Raw genomic sequence first — 16,125 nt, forward strand, 5'->3', positions numbered from 1 at the left:
CTCGATGGGGTCGAAGAGAGGTCGAGGGGGCGAGTCCCTCTCCTGTCTCTTCGCGAGAGAGCCGGCGGCACGACGACGCGGAGACGGCGTTCGACGCGCGCGCGTTCTATGGCTGTTTGCGGACAGCGTGGATATTCCTTCTTCCAGCAGGCGGCACGTGTCGGTTTTTTTTTACGGTTTATTTCCTGGTTCACGGATAACTCAAGAAACAACTCAAGAAAATGTATGGAAATCCAGGAAAACGAAGGGTCGAGAAGGAATCGCTCGGGTAGGATCGGGGCAAGGGAGGCGGCAGCCAGCACCGTCAGTGTGGCAAGATTGTCGTCGCGTATTTACATATTGAAAAAAGCTCTCTGGTAATGTGTAAAGTTATAATCGAGCCCGCCTCGTCCCCGGCGTCGGCGGATAATATCATACCGCCGACACGACGAGCGCGCGCCCGTGCGCCCCTCCGCTGTCGCCGCCGCCCCCACCTCTGGGGGGCTCGGAAAAAAAAATAAAATTTTCAACCCGAACCCAAACACCCTCCACCCCCTATTAAACGCTCAGCGGGCCGGAATGTTGCCGAAGTTTCCGCGCTCGCGGATGCCCGCGAGCTTAGAGGACATCAAGAACGCCAGTTCCAGCGCCTGCGACGCGTTCAGCCTCGGGTCGCAGTGGGTCAGGTAGCGCAGCTCCAGGTCTCCGATGGTCACCTCCGCAGTGCCTCCGGTGCACTCCGTGACGTCCTGGCCTGTCATCTCCAGGTGGACGCCGCCCGGGTGGGTTCCCATCTGTTCGTGCACCTCGAAGAACGCCATGATCTCGTCGCGAACTCTCTCGAACGGACGGGTCTTGAAGCCGCTGTCCGTCTTGACGGTGTTGCCGTGCATCGGATCCGTCACCCACAGCACGTTGAGACCCGCGTCCTCGATGGCGCGAATGAGCCGGGGGAGGTGCTCGCGGAGCTTCTCGGCACCCATGCGGGAGATGAGAGTGATGCGACCGGGCACGTTCTCGGGGTTGAGCTGCTTGACCAGCGAGACGACGGACTCGCCGTCGGATTTGTCGCTGATCTTGATGCCGATGGGGTTGGAGATGCCGCGGAAGTACTCCATGTGCGCGCCGTCCGGCTGCCTGGTGCGCTCGCCGCACCAGAGGAAGTGCGCGCTGCACCCGTAGTACTCCTCGGTGGTGGAGTCCAGCCTGGTGAGCCTCTCCTCGTAACCGAGGTGCAAGGCTTCGTGCGCGGTGAAAAAGTCGGTGGACTGCATGGAAGGGCTGTCCTCGTCGATCCCGCACGCCGCCATGAACGCGAGCGCGGCGTCAATCTTATCCGCCAGCGCCCGGTACTCGGCGCCCCTCTCCTTATCCTCCATAAAGTCGAGGTTCCACTTGGTGACGCGCTGCAGGGAGGCGTAACCGCCGTTGGAGAAGGCGCGGAGGAGGTTGAGGGTGGAGCAGGACTGGTCGTACGCCTTGAGAAGGCGCTCGGGGTCCGGGCGACGCGCCTCCGGGGTAAACTCGGAGGAGTTGATGTTGTCGCCGCGGTAGGAAGGGAGGGAGACGCCGTTGATCGTCTCCATGTCCTCGGACCTGGGCTTGGCGAACTGACCGGCCATGCGGCCCAGCTTCACGACGGGCACGCCGGCGCCGTACATGAGGATGACGGACATCTGGAGGAGGACGCGGTAGGTGTCCCTCACGTTGTCGGCGCGAAACTCCTTAAACGACTCGGCGCAATCGCCGCCAAAGAGGACGAACGCGTTGCCCGCGGCGGCGTTGGCGAGCTGCGCCTGGAGGGACCTGGCCTCGCCCGCGAACACGAGCGGGGGCCGGTTGGCGATCTCCTGGAGCACAGCCTCGAGCTCGTCCTGATCCTCGTAGTTGGGCTGCTGGAGCGCCTCGCGCGACTTCCACGAGTCGGGCTTCCAGTCCTTGAGGGACGCGCCCGTGGCGGAGACCTCCTTGTTCGCGGCGCGGTCGCCGAGGAACATCGCGTCGGTCTGTATGGGGGAGATGACGGCCCTGTTCGTGGGAGCCGAGAGGGGCGCGCGGGAAGGGTCAGGGACGGTCCGCGGGCGGTGGCGAATTTACGCAAGCCGTTCGCGGATTCGCGAAGAGTCGGGACGCGGGCGGCGACGGGGCGCGATCTCGGGTCTCGGGATGCTCACCTGGTGGTCACGGCGCGACGAGCGCGAACCGAGGCACGGGCTGCGCCCATGGAGGGGTTGGACGCCCTGAGGCTGAGGGATCGCGCGGACACGGCGGCCATGCTGGACTCCTGCGCGGAGCGGCGACGGGGGAATATCGGGGTTAGGGGTCTGGTCGTATGGCCTAGGGGGCGCCCAGGATGTGCGACGACGGGGCGTTCAGAAGCGCGGGATCGGCTCCGAGACGCGTCGATCGCCTCGAGAACGTCGTAAACGTCGCGTTGACGACGTGATCGACGCGAGGAGACGATCACGACCCGTCGCGGAGACGCCCTCCCGCCGAGCCGCCCCCAGGACTTTATCTCGAAGGAGATATAAAGCGGAGGGGGCTCGGACGATTGTGTGCGGATGACGATTGTCGCCGCGCCGGGGGGACGCGTGCGGCGCGGAAGGGGGCGAACACGAGACGACCGTCAGTCTCAGACGCCGAAATGCTCACCTCGAGGATTCTTCGGCAGTTTCTGGCGACGAGCGGCGGGGCCGTTCGCGCGACAAAAGAGTGGCCTCCCGTGAACGAGAACGACGGTCCGCAACGAGCAAACGAAGGCGCAAACGGCGCTAGATTTTTTTGCAGCCGCCGAATTTTCAAGAATCGGTCGGTCCCCACAGGCAGGACGGACAAGTCGCCCTTTCAAGATATTTTTCCCCCAGCATGTGAGATCTTGGACTCTTGAGAGGTCAGGAAGGCACAATTCCTTTTTTTATTCTGAATCCGAGAATGGAATGGTTTCGCCTGTATTTTCTTCGTATGGGTATTCAGTGACGACCGGTTTGAATTCCCCTTCGGGGCAGTGGTACGGCACGCACCCTCAATCACGAACTGGTTGACAGCTACTGCCAGCTAATCCGCGGGAATTGCGCGCTGGCCAATCCGCTTGCGACTTGAAAGACCCGTTTTTGCCGGGAAAGCCTTTTTTTCAAGTGCCAAGAGGCATTATTGCGAAATACGCCGCGGCCCCTCGCACACAACGCGCGTCCCCAACGCACGCACGGCCAGTGCACTCGGCGATAACCGAGTCCGGCCACCTCAGCGTAGATCAACGAACGTTCTCGGCGTCCGCTAAGCGTTCACACGTACTCGGCGTCGCGCGCACCAGCCACCTTACGGCTCGCGTTCCCGACGTTCAGAAGTCATGCTCACTTTGGCCCGTTTAATGACGGTGACAGCGGCGTCCGGAGTCCGCGCCGAGCGCGCGTCTCTGAAAACCGTGTGCCGGGCGACCGGCGGCGGTCGACGCAACAACTCGCGAAGCCCCAAGACGAAGCCTCAGAACGTCGTCCCCGGGCGCGCGTCCACCAAAGGTACGCCCGTCTTCGCGCCCCGTCGAGGATGCGTTAGTCGCCTCGGTTCGAATATTCAATTTTCCCCGACACCGGTGCCCGCCCGAAACGCGGCGTTCGCGATGTGTGCGAACGTCACGCGAGCCCCGCAGTGATCCGAATGCATCGGCAACATCCTCGTCGCATCGACTGACCGTGTTTTCCAACCCCTCGCTCGCGATACAGCCTCGGTCTCGTCCGGTAAAAACTCCGTGGACTCGAGCGTTCACGCCACCGCCTTTGATGCCGCGTTCGGCGACGCACAGGCTCCCGTCACTCCGGTCACCCAGGCCGATACCCCGGCCGCCCCGAGGGAGACCAAAGTCTACGATGACGTGGACTCGATCATCGAGGTGCGTTTCCGTCCCCGATAATCACCCGTAGCTCCCGGGCCCGACCGTTACCGGTCCAACCCGAACTCGGCCCGATCGTTTAAAAGTCAATTACGAGCCGACAGCCTGGCACCGACCGACGCGCTGACATCGTCCCCTGCACCACCTCATCCCATCCGACCGATTCGCAGATGCTCCCCGAGGACGTCAGAGGCATTCTCACGACGCATCGCAACAGGGACCAGCTCCTCGAGGTCGTCCTCGACCTCGGCCGCAGGCCCGAGGCGAGGTTCGCCGGCGACCTTCCAAACGAATTTCTCCGCGACGAGGTCATCTCGCAGGCGGATCTCGACGCGGCGGAGGCGTCCGTCGGGGAGTTCGGCGGGGACAACAGGGCGGGGATCGAGGGTACTCTGCACCGTATATCCGCCATCAGGAACAGGCGGGGCAAGATCGTGGGGCTCACCTGCAGGGTTGGCCGAGCGGTGACGGGCCACGTGGAGATGATTGAGGACATGCTGACGGGCAACGAGTCCATCCTGTTCCTCGGCAGGCCGGGCGTCGGCAAGACCACCGTGATCCGCGAGATCGCGCGCGTCCTCTCCGACGAGCTCGGCAAGAGGGTGGTGATCATCGACACCAGCAACGAGATCGGCGGCGACGGAGACATTCCCCACCGCGCCATCGGCAGCGCGCGTCGCATGCAGGTGCCCGACCCGGCGCTGCAGCACCAGATCATGATCGAGGCTGTGGAGAACCACATGCCCGAGGTGATCATCGTCGACGAGATCGGCACGGAGGAGGAGGCCATCGCGTGCAGGACCATCGCGGAGCGCGGTGTCCAGCTCGTGGGCACCGCTCACGGTCAGCTCCTGGAGAATCTCATCAAGAACCCCACGCTGACGGACCTCGTCGGCGGCGTGCAGTCGGTGACGCTGGGCGACGACGAGGCGCGCGCGAGGGGGTGCCAGAAGACCATCATGGAGCGCCAGGCGCCGCCCACGTTCCCCATCCTCATCGAGATGCACGAGCGTTCGATGTGGGTCGCTCACAACGTCGAGGAGAGCGTCGACGAGGTGCTCGCGGGCGGCAGGCCGATGGTGCAGGTGCGCTCCAGGGACCAGAACACCGGCCAGGTTCGCTTCAACCGCACGGTGTACGACATGGACGTCTTCCTGTCCCAGAAGAACGTCGCCTACACCCTCGGGTCCATGGGCGGTCTCATGGGTGCCACCGCCGACCTGGCCGAGGCGAGGAGTTTCGGGCTCGCGGAGGAGGGCATGGCCAACAACGCCGTCGCCAATGGCTGGTCGCCGTCCGACTACCCGGGAACAAACGACTCCATCGACGACCCGTACGCGTGGGCGAATAACCTCGGTATGGTTCCGGATAAGGATGCGCTGGAGGCCATGGGGGCGCACGGGTACGTCGGAACCGGGAAGTACGGCAACGACAAGCGCGGCAACGGGAGGCAGTCGAAGAGGGGGCGCCAGGGGCCCAGGGCGTTCCGCTAAGAGCGCGAGATCGGGGAGGCATTTTTATCAGCAGACGGCGGCAGCGGAGCGAGCAGGTTGAGGATTGTACCAACACGCGCACGACTGACGGGAGTCGCGCGCAGCATGCATGTTGTTTTAATTCGCATTTTGTACTGATTTTGGTTGTAACACGTAAACGAAACATAAACAAGCTGTGACGTCCATTGGCTAGAGTGCGTGCACGGTTCCGCGTCGACCAAACCTCCCTCCGTCCCTCCCGACGCGCGGTTAGCCCATCCCGAAAACCTTTCTGAGTTCCCTGTCCTCGTTCCTGCGCTTCACCGACGCGGGCGGCTCGACCATGACGGGAGTTATCTGGTCCGGGATCGATTTGGCCGCGTACTCCGATTTGGCCGCGTACTCCACCGCCTCCACCTTCATCACCGTGGGCGGTGGGCTCGACTCGTCCCGCGCCGTCGCTTTCGCCTCCTTCTTGGGCGATTTCTTACCGACGCCGAGGAAGTGTCCCTTCCTCGGCGACTGCCCCCTCGAGGTGGCGCCCCCTTCCTTGCGCGGGGATCCACCCCGCAGCGCCTCCATCACCGAGAACACCACCGCGGGCGCCGCGACGAGGATGTCGCGGATGATCCTCCTGCGAATGCGGCTCAGGCGGTGCTTGCGCCTGGGCGAGTCCTCGTCAACCGCCGCCTCCGCCTCCATCCCCCCGTCGCGCCCGGGCGTCGACGGCCCGCCCACCCCGGCGACGTCGTCGTTCGTCGCCGTCGACGCCTCGCTGTTCTCCGAGTTCGTCCGCCCTCTTCGCGCCGCGGGTCGGCGCGGCGAGAAGAACTCGTCCCACGAGTCATCCTCATCGTCCGCAATGGACGGCGACGTCTGCACCCCCTTGCTCGGGGAGAGGACCGCGCGTCTCGCCGTCTGCACGGACTTGGACGGCGACGAAATCGGACCGCGGTTTGAGTGTGTCGGGGATCGGGCGGCGGACGTCGGCGACGCGATGCCGTACGCCCTCGCCCTTCGAGCCGCCTGCTCGCGGAGGTACTCCTCGACGACGTCCTCGGCTCGCGACCTGCCGAGAGCCCTGCGTCGCTGGCGTCGCTCGTCGTCCTCGTCGTCGCTGCGCTCGTCGGCGATCATGTCCGCGAGGGTGTTGTGGAGCACCGCGCGGCGCATCTGCGACGCGCGCTCCTGCTCCGACGCGAGCCTCTCGCGCCTGCGTCGCGTCTCGTCCAGGGACCAGTCCAGCCGGCGCCGCACCTCCTTGGCCTCGGCGATCGCGGCGGCGCCGTCCGCGCCGGCGCCGCCCTCGACGCCGCGCACGTCCTCGTCGATGGCGTTGAGGATGGCGTCCGCCGCGTTGGACGCGTTGGACGCGTGCGCGAACTGCCTGCGCTCGGCGGCGATCGCGAGCTCCGACCTGTCGCGCTCGAGTTTCGCGTGGTAGCCCATGAGGCCGTCGAACACGATCTTGGCCTCCTGCTCGGGTTCCTCGCCGGTGGTCAGGTTCTCCGCTTGCCTGGCGAGGGCGTTGAGCTCGGAGACGTCGGCCTCGGGGTTGCCCGCCAGCGCCGCGTGCTCCTCGCCAGCCTCCTCCGCCAGGCGCAGCAGGTTGGTCAGCGACTCCGGGACGGAAGCGGAATCGGAGGAGGTCTCCCAGGCGAGCACGCGGTCAACCTCGGAGCTCATGGCGCCGCGAGGGATCGCGACCCGCGTTGGACGCGTCGAGTGGCTTGGAAAGAAACGCGCGCTCGATCGAGCGTCGCGTCGTCTGAGGCGCGGTGTGCTGCCCTCGTACTGGGCGCGCCGCAGATCATCTTGCGAGCGGCATAATTCCCGCCCAAAATAAAATCTCCCTGCCGCTCTCTGCCTGGCCAGCTGCTGTGCAGCTGTGCGGAGTGGCTGCAGGTGGAGCTTGTTGATGTTTTTTTTTCCCACAAGCCCCTGCGAGGGGCGCCATGGCGGAGGAAGCGGCCGCCGAGGACCAGGAGACGCGGACGAAGATCGCTTTTAACCTCGGCGAGGCGCTCGAGGACCCATCGCCCCTGTTCGACCTGGCCCGCGCGGTCGAGCAGGCGCTCTTCGTCAGGAAAGGGAGCGACGCGAAGGATCCGTCCTACAGGAGTGCGGCACGATTTCTCGCGGCGAACATTAGGCGAAACGGACCCTTGCGAAGGAGGGTGTTGGACGGTGAGCTGAGCCCGGAGGCGCTGTGCGAGCTGTCGCCGGACGAGCTCGCGACCGATGAGATGAAGCGGAAGCGGGAGAAGATGGAGGAGCGGTCGTACAAGCGGCGCACGAGGACCACCACCGACACCCTCACGGACACGACGAAATACCACTGCAAGGACTGCGACTCGAACGAATGCGCGTACGCGGACCTTAAGGGGCACAGGGACATACGCAAGAACGAGACGTGGGGTTCGAACGAAAGCGCGGACGATGCGAGGGTGATGGTGGTGTGCAAACAATGCGGCGCGGAGTGGAACGAGACCGTGCTGTAGCGGGTTCCGACCATGGTACGCGCCATAGACACATAACACTTAGGATAGGACTAAAAAAGTAGGCGACAATTTAGCGGTTTCCACCAGCCGAACACATGATTCCAGTCACATCAATTCGCGTTCAAATTCGCGCACACGCCACATAGAAACAGTATGATTCAACTCAATTTTAACACCAATTGCCAATTGTGTGATTTTGGAGGGCCGGTTCTTTTCGACGAGGGGCCGCGGCCTTTTGGACGAGGAGCCCCGGGTCGCGCGCGCCACTGGGAAACCGCGCGACGTCGCGCGGGGTCTAAGGGAGGTCTCGGAGATGACGGGCCACGTTTCCTTCAGGGGTACTGGGTCCACATTGGGCGACAACGTCGGCCTCGTCGCCGCGCTCATCGCGGTAGTGGTGGCGCAGGTGCTCAAGCCGTTCAGCGAGTGGGCCATTACGGGGCGATTCAAGGCTTCGCTCATGGTGGGAAGCGGCGGGTTCCCTTCTTCGCACTCGTCCCTGGTCACCGCGCTGGCCACGGGCACAGCGTGCCAGGCGGGACTCGGGGACCCCGCGTTCGCGACGGCGCTCGTGCTCGCTCTCGTGGTGCGTCCTCCCTCCGTCAACACCCTTCTTCTTTTTTACCGTTGCCATCCGCCCCTTCGCCCGTGACGCGCGACAGACGCCGACTGAACGCCGATTCGACCGCGATATCGTGACAGGTGATGTACGACGCCATGGGGGTGCGAAGGCAGGCTGGTATGCACGCCACCGCCATCAACAACCTGGTCACGGCGTTCCCTTCGGACCATAACTTTCGGAGCCGGGGGCACCGCGGCGGCGAGGACGCGGCGGCGCCGCTCGAGGCCGGACTCATGGGAAGCACGGGGGGGTACGCCGGCGGAGCGGCGGACGAGGCGGACGGGCTGCTCGGGGGCAGGAGCGGTAGGAGCAACGAGGCGAACGCTGGCGATAGCATTCAGGACAGCCTCCAGAGGGGGTTCCAGGATTTCCTCGACCAGATCCAGGCGAGGCCGCTGCGCGAGCACATCGGTCACACCCCCGTGCAGGTGCTGGCGGGTGCGATACTCGGTGTTGTCGTTGGGGCGACGTACGCGTGGGCGCTCGGAGACGACGTCCTCGCAGCCGTATGAAGAGGAAGCGATGCGATCCTCGACGCTAGTACATATTCATTCAATATCAACGCAAGACCGTTGAGCTCTCGCGGGTCGCCCCCCTTACCTTCACTCGCTCCCCACCTTCGACTCGTCCTCGTCCCTCCACGCCTTGGGCAGCTCCAACCCTTCCCCAGTCAACAGCGCGAAGAGTCGCTTCTTATCCCTGAGGTCTCCGTGCCGCAGCGAGAGCACGTGCTGATGCGACCCCACCACGTCCAGCGGCACGAACATCTGCGCCGCCATCTCCCCGAGCGCCTCCGCGGGCAGATCCTTCAGCGGCGGCACCACGTCCTCGGGGCTAAAGTCCTTGTCCACCCTGTGCCCCCAGAAGTCCATCGTGCTGATCCTGACCCGCGTCCTGTGGTTCGCGCCGTGCTTGGTACCCCGGGCGCGGATCATGCTGAGCTCCCCCACGTACCTGCTCGCGTAGTACTGCAGCGCCAGGGAGCACGCGCCCGCGCCGCCCACCACCGCCGCGACCGCCGCCGTCGTCGTCGTCGCCACGGGCTCGTTGTTGAACACCGCGGTGAGGGGCACGACGAGGGAGGACACGCCCATGAGCTGAAACACCTTGAATCGGACGAGGGTGCGAAACGTCAACAGCCACGGGCCGCGATACAGGACGTGCTTGGCGATCGCGCCGTCCCCGCGCGCGTCGTCGCGCGCGTAAGGCGCGCTGGACATGGACCGAGACGGCGAAAGGGACGCGAACGGCGCCGACGCCGCGAACCCGCGCGCGGTACAGGGGTGACCAACGCGGCCGAGTGCGACCGCGGTGATCGACACGGGTCGGATGCCCCCGAGCGCCGCCGACGGCACGCGAGAGAGGGTGGTGGGCGCGACGTACGCCGACGAGCCCGCGACCGTCGCGAGCCTCGCGAGCACACTCGCCCCTCGTCTCGACATCCGCCCGCCTCCCAGGTCAGCTCTGCTCGGGGAAGAATGAAAGTCGGGAGGAACACATCAACTGGCACATGGCCGCCACGTTGGCGGCGGCGGCCGCTCCGCTCGCCAGCCAGCCGCGAGTGTTTGGATATTGTCGCGCGAGGGTAGTGCGTCCGTCGTGGCGGATCATCGCGAGAGGCGCCCTTGGAATCGAGGTCACCGGGGAGGATGACGGAGAGGACCTCTCCATGGAATTCGCTAACATCCACGAGGGAGAGTCGCGGCGCAGGTCGTGCGCCGCGGACGTCGTTCGCGTGGCGCTGCACGGCCAGCGGACCGATGGAGACGACGCGATCGAGCGATGCCTGAAGCGTCTGCCGCTTCCGGACCTGCAGGTTCCGAAATCGCTCCTCAACCTCGCCTCTCCCGGGTCCTCCTCCCCTTCGCACGCGCTGCGGAGCTCGCTGCACCCTCGGAAATTGAGAGTACCCGACGTCGAGGACGCGCTCGTGTGCGGATGCGAGCTCACCCCGGGCCCTCGCAGGGACGGCGCGAGACGGATGCGGTGCAGGAGGGCGAACGAGTACCTCGCGGAGCTGTTCCTCCTCGCGGGGTTGCACCTGGAGGGACCGACCCGGCCGAACCCTCTGAGCCGCTTCGACCTCTTCCACGCGCACCTCTGGACGGGCGAGACGTCGTGCGAGGGCCGCGTCGTTCCGGTGGTCGGGTTGCTGATGCACGCGATGGAATACCCCCGCGCGGACCCGAGTGCGGGGTTCGAGCTGGACCTGGGTCGATGCCACTTTCAAAGCTCGTGCGCGTACGACCCGGCGGCGATGGCGTCGAGAAATCTTCTCTGGTGCGCGACCGCGGATGAGGGATGGGCCGAGTTCTGCGCGCTCGATACCTCGGAGGGGAAGGCGCTCGGCGAGAGGGGGTTGTGCGTCGTGCCTGAGCTGCACACGACGTTCGAAGGGGACTTCGGGGAGGTGGCGGGGGATGTGTTGTATCTTCACGCACCTCTCGACAGGCGGGCGCGGGAAAAGGTCTTCGCCTTTCCTCGATAGACTAGCTAGTACGTAGAGAGATGAAGTGATAGGAACCGAGCCTGTGGCTGTTATGAATCATTTCAAACCGAAACAATCGATGGTACTACAATGTCATGCCTCCGAGCCGACGGCGCGGAGGAGGAACTCGAACGCCGGGTTGGACGCGAGAGTCTCCGGGACCTGAATGGCGTTGAGGTCAATCTGCGACATGGTCCCCGAGATGTCGTCGATGGTGAAGTGGATGGAGCTGTCGTCGTCCAGGAGGAAGGAGTTGGACATGTTCGTGTTCTGGTCCTTCATCATGAGCTCTTTCATCGCCACCAGTACCTCCTGGGACACCGTCTCGGTGCCGTACTTGTCGTCCCAGTACATGGTGGATATCCTGTACAGCTGCTGGATGGACAGCACCGGGCACAGCTCGAGGGTGATCTCGTTGAGCGTCTTCTTGGGTTTCTGGTGGATCACCAGGAGCTGCACAGCCTGACGGATGTACCGCAGCTCCTCCCACGCGTTACCCGTCCAGTCCTTGTACTCGATAAGCCAGTTCTCGAGCTCGGCGAGGCCGGTCTTGATGTACTCGCCGTTGCTGAATGAGCAGCACTCGCGGCGGAGCAGGAGCGCGTTGAAGAGCTGGACGTTGATGAAGCAGAAAATCTGGGTGAAGAACTTTCGAACCAGGAACACGGGCACGTGGTTAGCGCGCATGACCGTGAGCAGGGTGTCGAGGCAGTCGAGAATGGTGCGCCAGTGCGTGCCGAGCTGCTGGCCGAGCTGACTTCCTGTCGCGCTCGGGGACTTGAGGCTGTTGACGCCGCCGCCCCTCCTGCCGCCGGTGTCGCCACCCCTCTGCCTGGGCGCCTGGATGCACGAGCCGAGTTGTGGGGTGATCTCCTTCTTCATGTTATCCCGCAGGAACCCGTAGATCTTCTCGACGAACGCCGTGAGCTGCTGCTTGAACAGGAACGCCGGGTACTTGGCGTCCACCTGCCGCACGCCTGGGATGCCGGGCGTCTCCGAGTCGCCCTCCTTCTTCGTCGGCGTGCGACTGGCGAGCAGCCTGGAGTTGAAGCGCTCGAAGATGCTACCGCCTCCGGAGCGCTTGGCCCTCCCGCCGACGCTGCCCGAGCTCGTCTTGAGCGTGCGCTGCAGCAGGTGCAGGAGCGTGAAGGTGTTGGACAGCCAGTAGGTGAGCTGCGCGTTGTTATCGGTGTTGTTCTCAACCGCGACGGACATCTGGCCCATGATGCGGTCGAAAAGCCCCGTGCGCTCGAGCTCAAACACCCGCCAGTGCAGCAGCGAGCGGAACGTGACGCACGCCAGGATGGGCTGTCCGCCGCTGAACCCAATCTCCCCGCCCTTTTCGATGGTGGCGAGGAGAACCTCGTGGGACTCCTGCGCCCGCGCGTTGGCGAGCGACGCGCGCTTGGCGTCAAGCTCCGCCGCCTCCCGCCTCTCCAGGTCGTCGTCGCCCAACTTACCCGGGGTTGACACGAACGAATCGGGCGTGCCGGGTGAGAGCGCGCCGCGGGAGGGGGAGAGGACGTGCTTGGACGCAGCCTTCGCGACGACGTTCTCCTTGGCCATCTGCTTGAGTCGGGTGTTCTCCGCCTCGAGCATCATGACGCGCTCGCTGAGTTCCTTGACCTGGTCCCCGAGCTCCTTGTTCTCGGTAGCAGCCTCCATGAGCTGGCCCTCGAGCTCGGCAACCTTCGCCTGCTCAGCCTCGAACGCGGTCTTGGCTTCGGCTTGGATTCGGGCCGCCTCCTCTTGCATGGCTGCCTCCTTCGCGCGCAGCGCCTCGAGCTCCCTCGCCTGCGCCGCAGCCGCAGCCGCCTTTCGTTCCTCTTCAGCCTTCCTCTCGGCCGCCTCGCGGGCGATCTTCTCCTTCTCAGCCTGCTCGGCCGCCAGCCTGGCAGCCTCGGCCGCCGCCTCCTGCCTCTGCCTCTCCATCTCAGCCTGCATGGCGGCCATCTTGGCCGCCATCTCAGCCTGCTCCTTGGCGCGTTGAGCTTCAGCCTCAACCTGCTTACGCCTCTCAATTTCAGCCCTTGTGCGCTCGAGCTCGAGCTTCTTCTCGAGCTCGCTCTTCGCCTTGAGCAGCTCGCCAGCTTCCTGAGCTTCGCGTTTCTTCTTGGCGAAGGCCCTCCTTGCCATCTTGCAGCGCCACGCGCACTGGAAAGCCACCGCGGCTCTTCTGCCGGAGAGATACTCCGCCCGGGCTCTACACATGCGCACGTGGGACTGGATCAAAATGGCTGCTCTCTCCTTCCTCATGGCGAGGTACCTGGCCCTCGCCGCGATGCCCCTCGCCACCGCCTGGATACGAATCGTCGCGGACTTTACCTTGTGGAACTGACGCGTCGCCATCGCGCACCTCGCCCTCGCCTGGCACCTGATTGCGGCGCGCTCGAGGCGCATAGCCTTGGCCAGCCTCCTCGCGAGCATGCCCCTGGTCCACCTGCTGACCATCAGAGCCGCAGCCTTGGTGGCCTTGTATTGCTTGACGTGCTGCGCGCGTCGGACAAACTTTTGGATGTTGGTCGCCGCCGCGTCGAGCTTCTTGTGCCTCAGCACGTCGAGCACCGCCATCTGACCCGCTCGAAGGAAAACCTTCGTCTTGCCCATTTGCCAAGTCTCCAAGCCGGCGCCGTCGAGGATCTGCTTGATGACCTTGCCCTCCTCGCCAGGCTTGAACAGCGCGTCTTTGTCCGCCGCGAGCAGACCGAACCTGTCTAGGAACTCGTCAATCGGCTTGCGGCTCGGGTAGCCGGCGCAGCTGATTCGCACAGCCTCGAGCACGCCACCACACCGCAGCTGGTGGAGCACGTTGGCGCCCTCAAAGTTACTCGGCACGTTCAGGCCGTTGGGCTTGATGCAACGAATGTAGTGCGGCGCAGTCTCGTTGAGCTTGGTCATGAGCGATGCGAGCTGGCCCTTAAACGATGCGGCGATTGAGGTGAACTTCATGGCGGACCTGCCGCCCTTCTTGTTGGAATCGTCGGGCTCGGGCTTGGCCTCGAACACGGCGGCGAGGAGCTCAAGCGTGGACGCGGCGAGAAGCTGCTGGTGCTCGGCGACGACGAAGTCCTTGTTTTTGTCCAGGAAAAAGTCGCTCTCATACGTCACCTCGCCCGCGTAGTGGGTCAGGGTGAACGCCGTCTGCGAGCGCTTGGGTTTGGCGAACCTGGGGTGCTTGCCGTCTAGCGCCTGGAAGAGCTTCTGTGCGAATTGCTCGTGTGTGGTGGCCGGGAACATGCACGCCTCGTCGAGCAGGGAGATGATGCCGGTGTTCTTCTTCTCGATCAGGTCCAGCACGTCTTGGTTGTCGACGAACTCGATGTAGGACCAGTCGATGGCCTCGCGCTCGTACTCCTCCTGCTCCTGTTTGAACACGTGCTGGTTGAAGTGCTGCTGGAGCTTCTCGTTGGCGAGGTTGATGCAAAACTGCTCAAAGGAATTCGTCTTGAACGACTCGAATCCGTAGATGTCGAGGACTCCGATGAATGTCTGACTCTCAGCGTCCTGACCGATACTCTCGTTGATCTTGGCGACGAGCCAGTCGAACAGTCGGGAGTAGAGCGTCTTGGCAAGCGAGTCCCTGCTGTTTGCGGCAGCAGCGGCGTCGAGAGGCTTCTCAATGCTCCCGTCCCTCGTCACGATGGTGCGCGTCTTAAGCGCCTTGGCGAGTCGCTCCGCGTCAATCATCATCACTGCCGCGGCGTCGTTTAGCGCAGCCTTCGACGCATCATCCGCGAGCTCGCAGCCGTCGTCGGCGTCTTCTGATCCCTTGAACGCGACGTTGCCGAGGTGGAGGATACCCGCCACCACCCGCATCACGCTTTCCTGGTCGTGCTTGGAGATGCCCACGACGTCCATGGCGTGCCTCGTCGCCGCGTACTCTTCCGCGTTGTCCACACCTTTAAGCGTGTAGCAGGAGGATTGGTTGGTGTAACGGTAGTCCGCGGGCGTCTTCAACCGAAGCTCCTTGCGCTCATCCGGGGAGGCTCCGTCGCAGAGCTGGTAGAAGATGTGGAAGTTTCTCTCCGGGTCGTTGATGTTCACAATGCGGCTGCGCTCGAGGAGGTAGGTCCTGATTGCCGCGCCGCTGATCCTGTTCTTCTTATCGAACTGAATCTCCACGAACTTGCCGAATCTCGACGAGTTGTCGTTGCGCACCGTCTTTGCGTTGCCGAAAGCCTCCAGCAGCGGGTTGGACTCCAGCACCTGCTGCTCCACGGGCCTGGCGCTCTCCAGCGCCGCCTGGTCCGGGTGGTGTTCGACGCCGTCGGAGCTGCCGCCCATGTGAGCGAGGTAGTGCATGATCTGCTTGGTCGTCTCCGTCTTGCCCGCGCCGGACTCGCCAGACACGAGGATGGACTGCGAGTGCGACTCCTTCACCATTGTGCGAAACGCCGCCTCAGCAATTGCAAACACGTGGGGGCTCAACTCGCCGAGCTGCATACCCTGGTACTGGTCCATCATGTGGTGGTCGTACAGGTGGGGTAGACGCTGGAATGGGTTCACCTGCGGATGGGAAGTGGCGTGCACGGGGCGCGGTTCGGGGTCACTACCGGTCGAATGGTTTTTGGGAACGTTGATTCGACACGGGGGTTACGTTCGACACGGAGGGATATGGTGGAAGGGCTCGGGGGCGGGGATCTGTCGTGGACTCACCGCGATGAGGATGGAACCGGTGTAGGTGTAGATCTCGTCGAGTCCGTAGCGCGACTGCAGGTTGTTTAGCACGCCAGGTTCGTGGAGGTAGTTGAGCTTCACCATGTCCTCCTGGGTGGCCTTCTCGCAGAGGCTGCAGTCGGCAGCGGGGACCACCTTGTCCCCCGCTCCCGGGATCTGCACCGTGACCTTGTCGCCGTCGATGGAGGTGACCTCCCCGGAGATGTAGGCATCATCACCTCCATCGGGAAGCCATACCTTGACGCCCACGGCGATGGCATTCACCTCTGCCACCGCGTCGGTCGCGCCCATGGTTGACTCACGCTGACGCCGAAAGGAACGAGCCGTTGAGTGGCTAGCTAGTGCGGCAAGATTCTACGAGAGCAGAGACCCTCGCTGCGGAGTGGTGACCCTCCCTGCTTACGTCCCAGCCGAGCGGTGTCACACGCGCCACTCGATTGGTCGCGCGATGTGTCGCACCCGCTAGGGATGTCGCCTGGTGCTTCTGTCGCTCGCGATCT

General features: G+C 64.2%; 8 protein-coding genes across 8 annotated transcripts; 5 read left to right on the forward strand and 3 right to left on the reverse strand.

Moving 5' to 3' along the window:
- Positions 1-320: 320 nt before the first annotated feature.
- On the reverse strand, positions 321-1,651 carry MICPUN_107678 (predicted protein). Its single transcript, XM_002500193.1, has one exon. It carries the CDS (start codon positions 1,599-1,601, stop codon positions 546-548), a length of 1,056 nt encoding a protein of 351 aa, XP_002500239.1. The 5' UTR covers positions 1,602-1,651; the 3' UTR covers positions 321-545.
- A 2,099-nt stretch (positions 1,652-3,750) lies between these two features.
- On the forward strand, positions 3,751-5,945 carry MICPUN_93368 (predicted protein). The gene is made up of 2 exons (XM_002499706.1): positions 3,751-3,865; positions 4,036-5,945. Exon 2 carries the CDS (start codon positions 4,036-4,038, stop codon positions 5,356-5,358), a length of 1,323 nt encoding a protein of 440 aa, XP_002499752.1. The 5' UTR covers positions 3,751-3,865; the 3' UTR covers positions 5,359-5,945.
- Positions 5,946-5,953: 8 nt separating this feature from the next.
- On the forward strand, positions 5,954-6,781 carry MICPUN_98744 (predicted protein; the record flags this gene model as incomplete). The annotated part of the gene is made up of 1 exon (XM_002499707.1): positions 5,954-6,781. One exon carries the CDS (start codon positions 5,954-5,956, stop codon positions 6,779-6,781), a length of 828 nt encoding a protein of 275 aa, XP_002499753.1.
- Positions 6,782-7,292: 511 nt separating this feature from the next.
- MICPUN_98743 (predicted protein) lies at positions 7,293-7,838 on the forward strand (the record flags this gene model as incomplete). The annotated part of the gene is made up of 1 exon (XM_002499708.1): positions 7,293-7,838. The coding sequence occupies one exon, from the start codon at positions 7,293-7,295 to the stop codon at positions 7,836-7,838; it is 546 nt and encodes a 181-aa protein (XP_002499754.1).
- Positions 7,839-8,110: 272 nt separating this feature from the next.
- Positions 8,111-9,039, forward strand: MICPUN_107676 (predicted protein). The gene is made up of 2 exons (XM_002499709.1): positions 8,111-8,424; positions 8,541-9,039. The coding sequence occupies exons 1-2, from the start codon at positions 8,152-8,154 to the stop codon at positions 8,970-8,972; spliced, it is 705 nt and encodes a 234-aa protein (XP_002499755.1). The 5' UTR covers positions 8,111-8,151; the 3' UTR covers positions 8,973-9,039.
- A 23-nt stretch (positions 9,040-9,062) lies between these two features.
- MICPUN_55805 (predicted protein) lies at positions 9,063-9,902 on the reverse strand (the record flags this gene model as incomplete). The annotated part of the gene is made up of 1 exon (XM_002500194.1): positions 9,063-9,902. The coding sequence occupies one exon, from the start codon at positions 9,900-9,902 to the stop codon at positions 9,063-9,065; it is 840 nt and encodes a 279-aa protein (XP_002500240.1).
- A 68-nt stretch (positions 9,903-9,970) lies between these two features.
- On the forward strand, positions 9,971-10,948 carry MICPUN_55804 (predicted protein; the record flags this gene model as incomplete). The annotated part of the gene is made up of 1 exon (XM_002499710.1): positions 9,971-10,948. The coding sequence occupies one exon, from the start codon at positions 9,971-9,973 to the stop codon at positions 10,946-10,948; it is 978 nt and encodes a 325-aa protein (XP_002499756.1).
- A 26-nt stretch (positions 10,949-10,974) lies between these two features.
- MICPUN_106745 (predicted protein) lies at positions 10,975-15,709 on the reverse strand (the record flags this gene model as incomplete). Its single annotated transcript, XM_002500195.1, has 2 exons — positions 10,975-15,454; positions 15,605-15,709. The coding sequence occupies 2 exons, from the start codon at positions 15,707-15,709 to the stop codon at positions 11,042-11,044; spliced, it is 4,518 nt and encodes a 1,505-aa protein (XP_002500241.1). The 3' UTR covers positions 10,975-11,041.
- Positions 15,710-16,125: the final 416 nt, after the last annotated feature.

Source organism: Micromonas commoda, chromosome 2, assembly GCF_000090985.2.
Source record: "Micromonas commoda chromosome 2, complete sequence".
NCBI lineage: Eukaryota > Viridiplantae > Chlorophyta > Mamiellophyceae > Mamiellales > Mamiellaceae > Micromonas > Micromonas commoda.

What these genes read in the sequence shown, in the direction of transcription:
- MICPUN_107678 (XM_002500193.1), bottom strand. Translation starts at nt 1,601, where the DNA reads ATGGCCGGTCAGTTCGCCAAGCCCAGGTCCGAGGACATGGAGACGATC.
- MICPUN_107676 (XM_002499709.1), top strand. Translation starts at nt 8,152, where the DNA reads ATGACGGGCCACGTTTCCTTCAGGGGTACTGGGTCCACATTGGGCGAC. An exon ending in CGCTCGTGCTCGCTCTCGTG is followed by an intron (nt 8,425 to 8,540) that starts GTGCGTCCTCCC and finishes ATATCGTGACAG; the next exon opens with GTGATGTACGACGCCATGGG.
- MICPUN_93368 (XM_002499706.1), top strand. Translation starts at nt 4,036, where the DNA reads ATGCTCCCCGAGGACGTCAGAGGCATTCTCACGACGCATCGCAACAGG.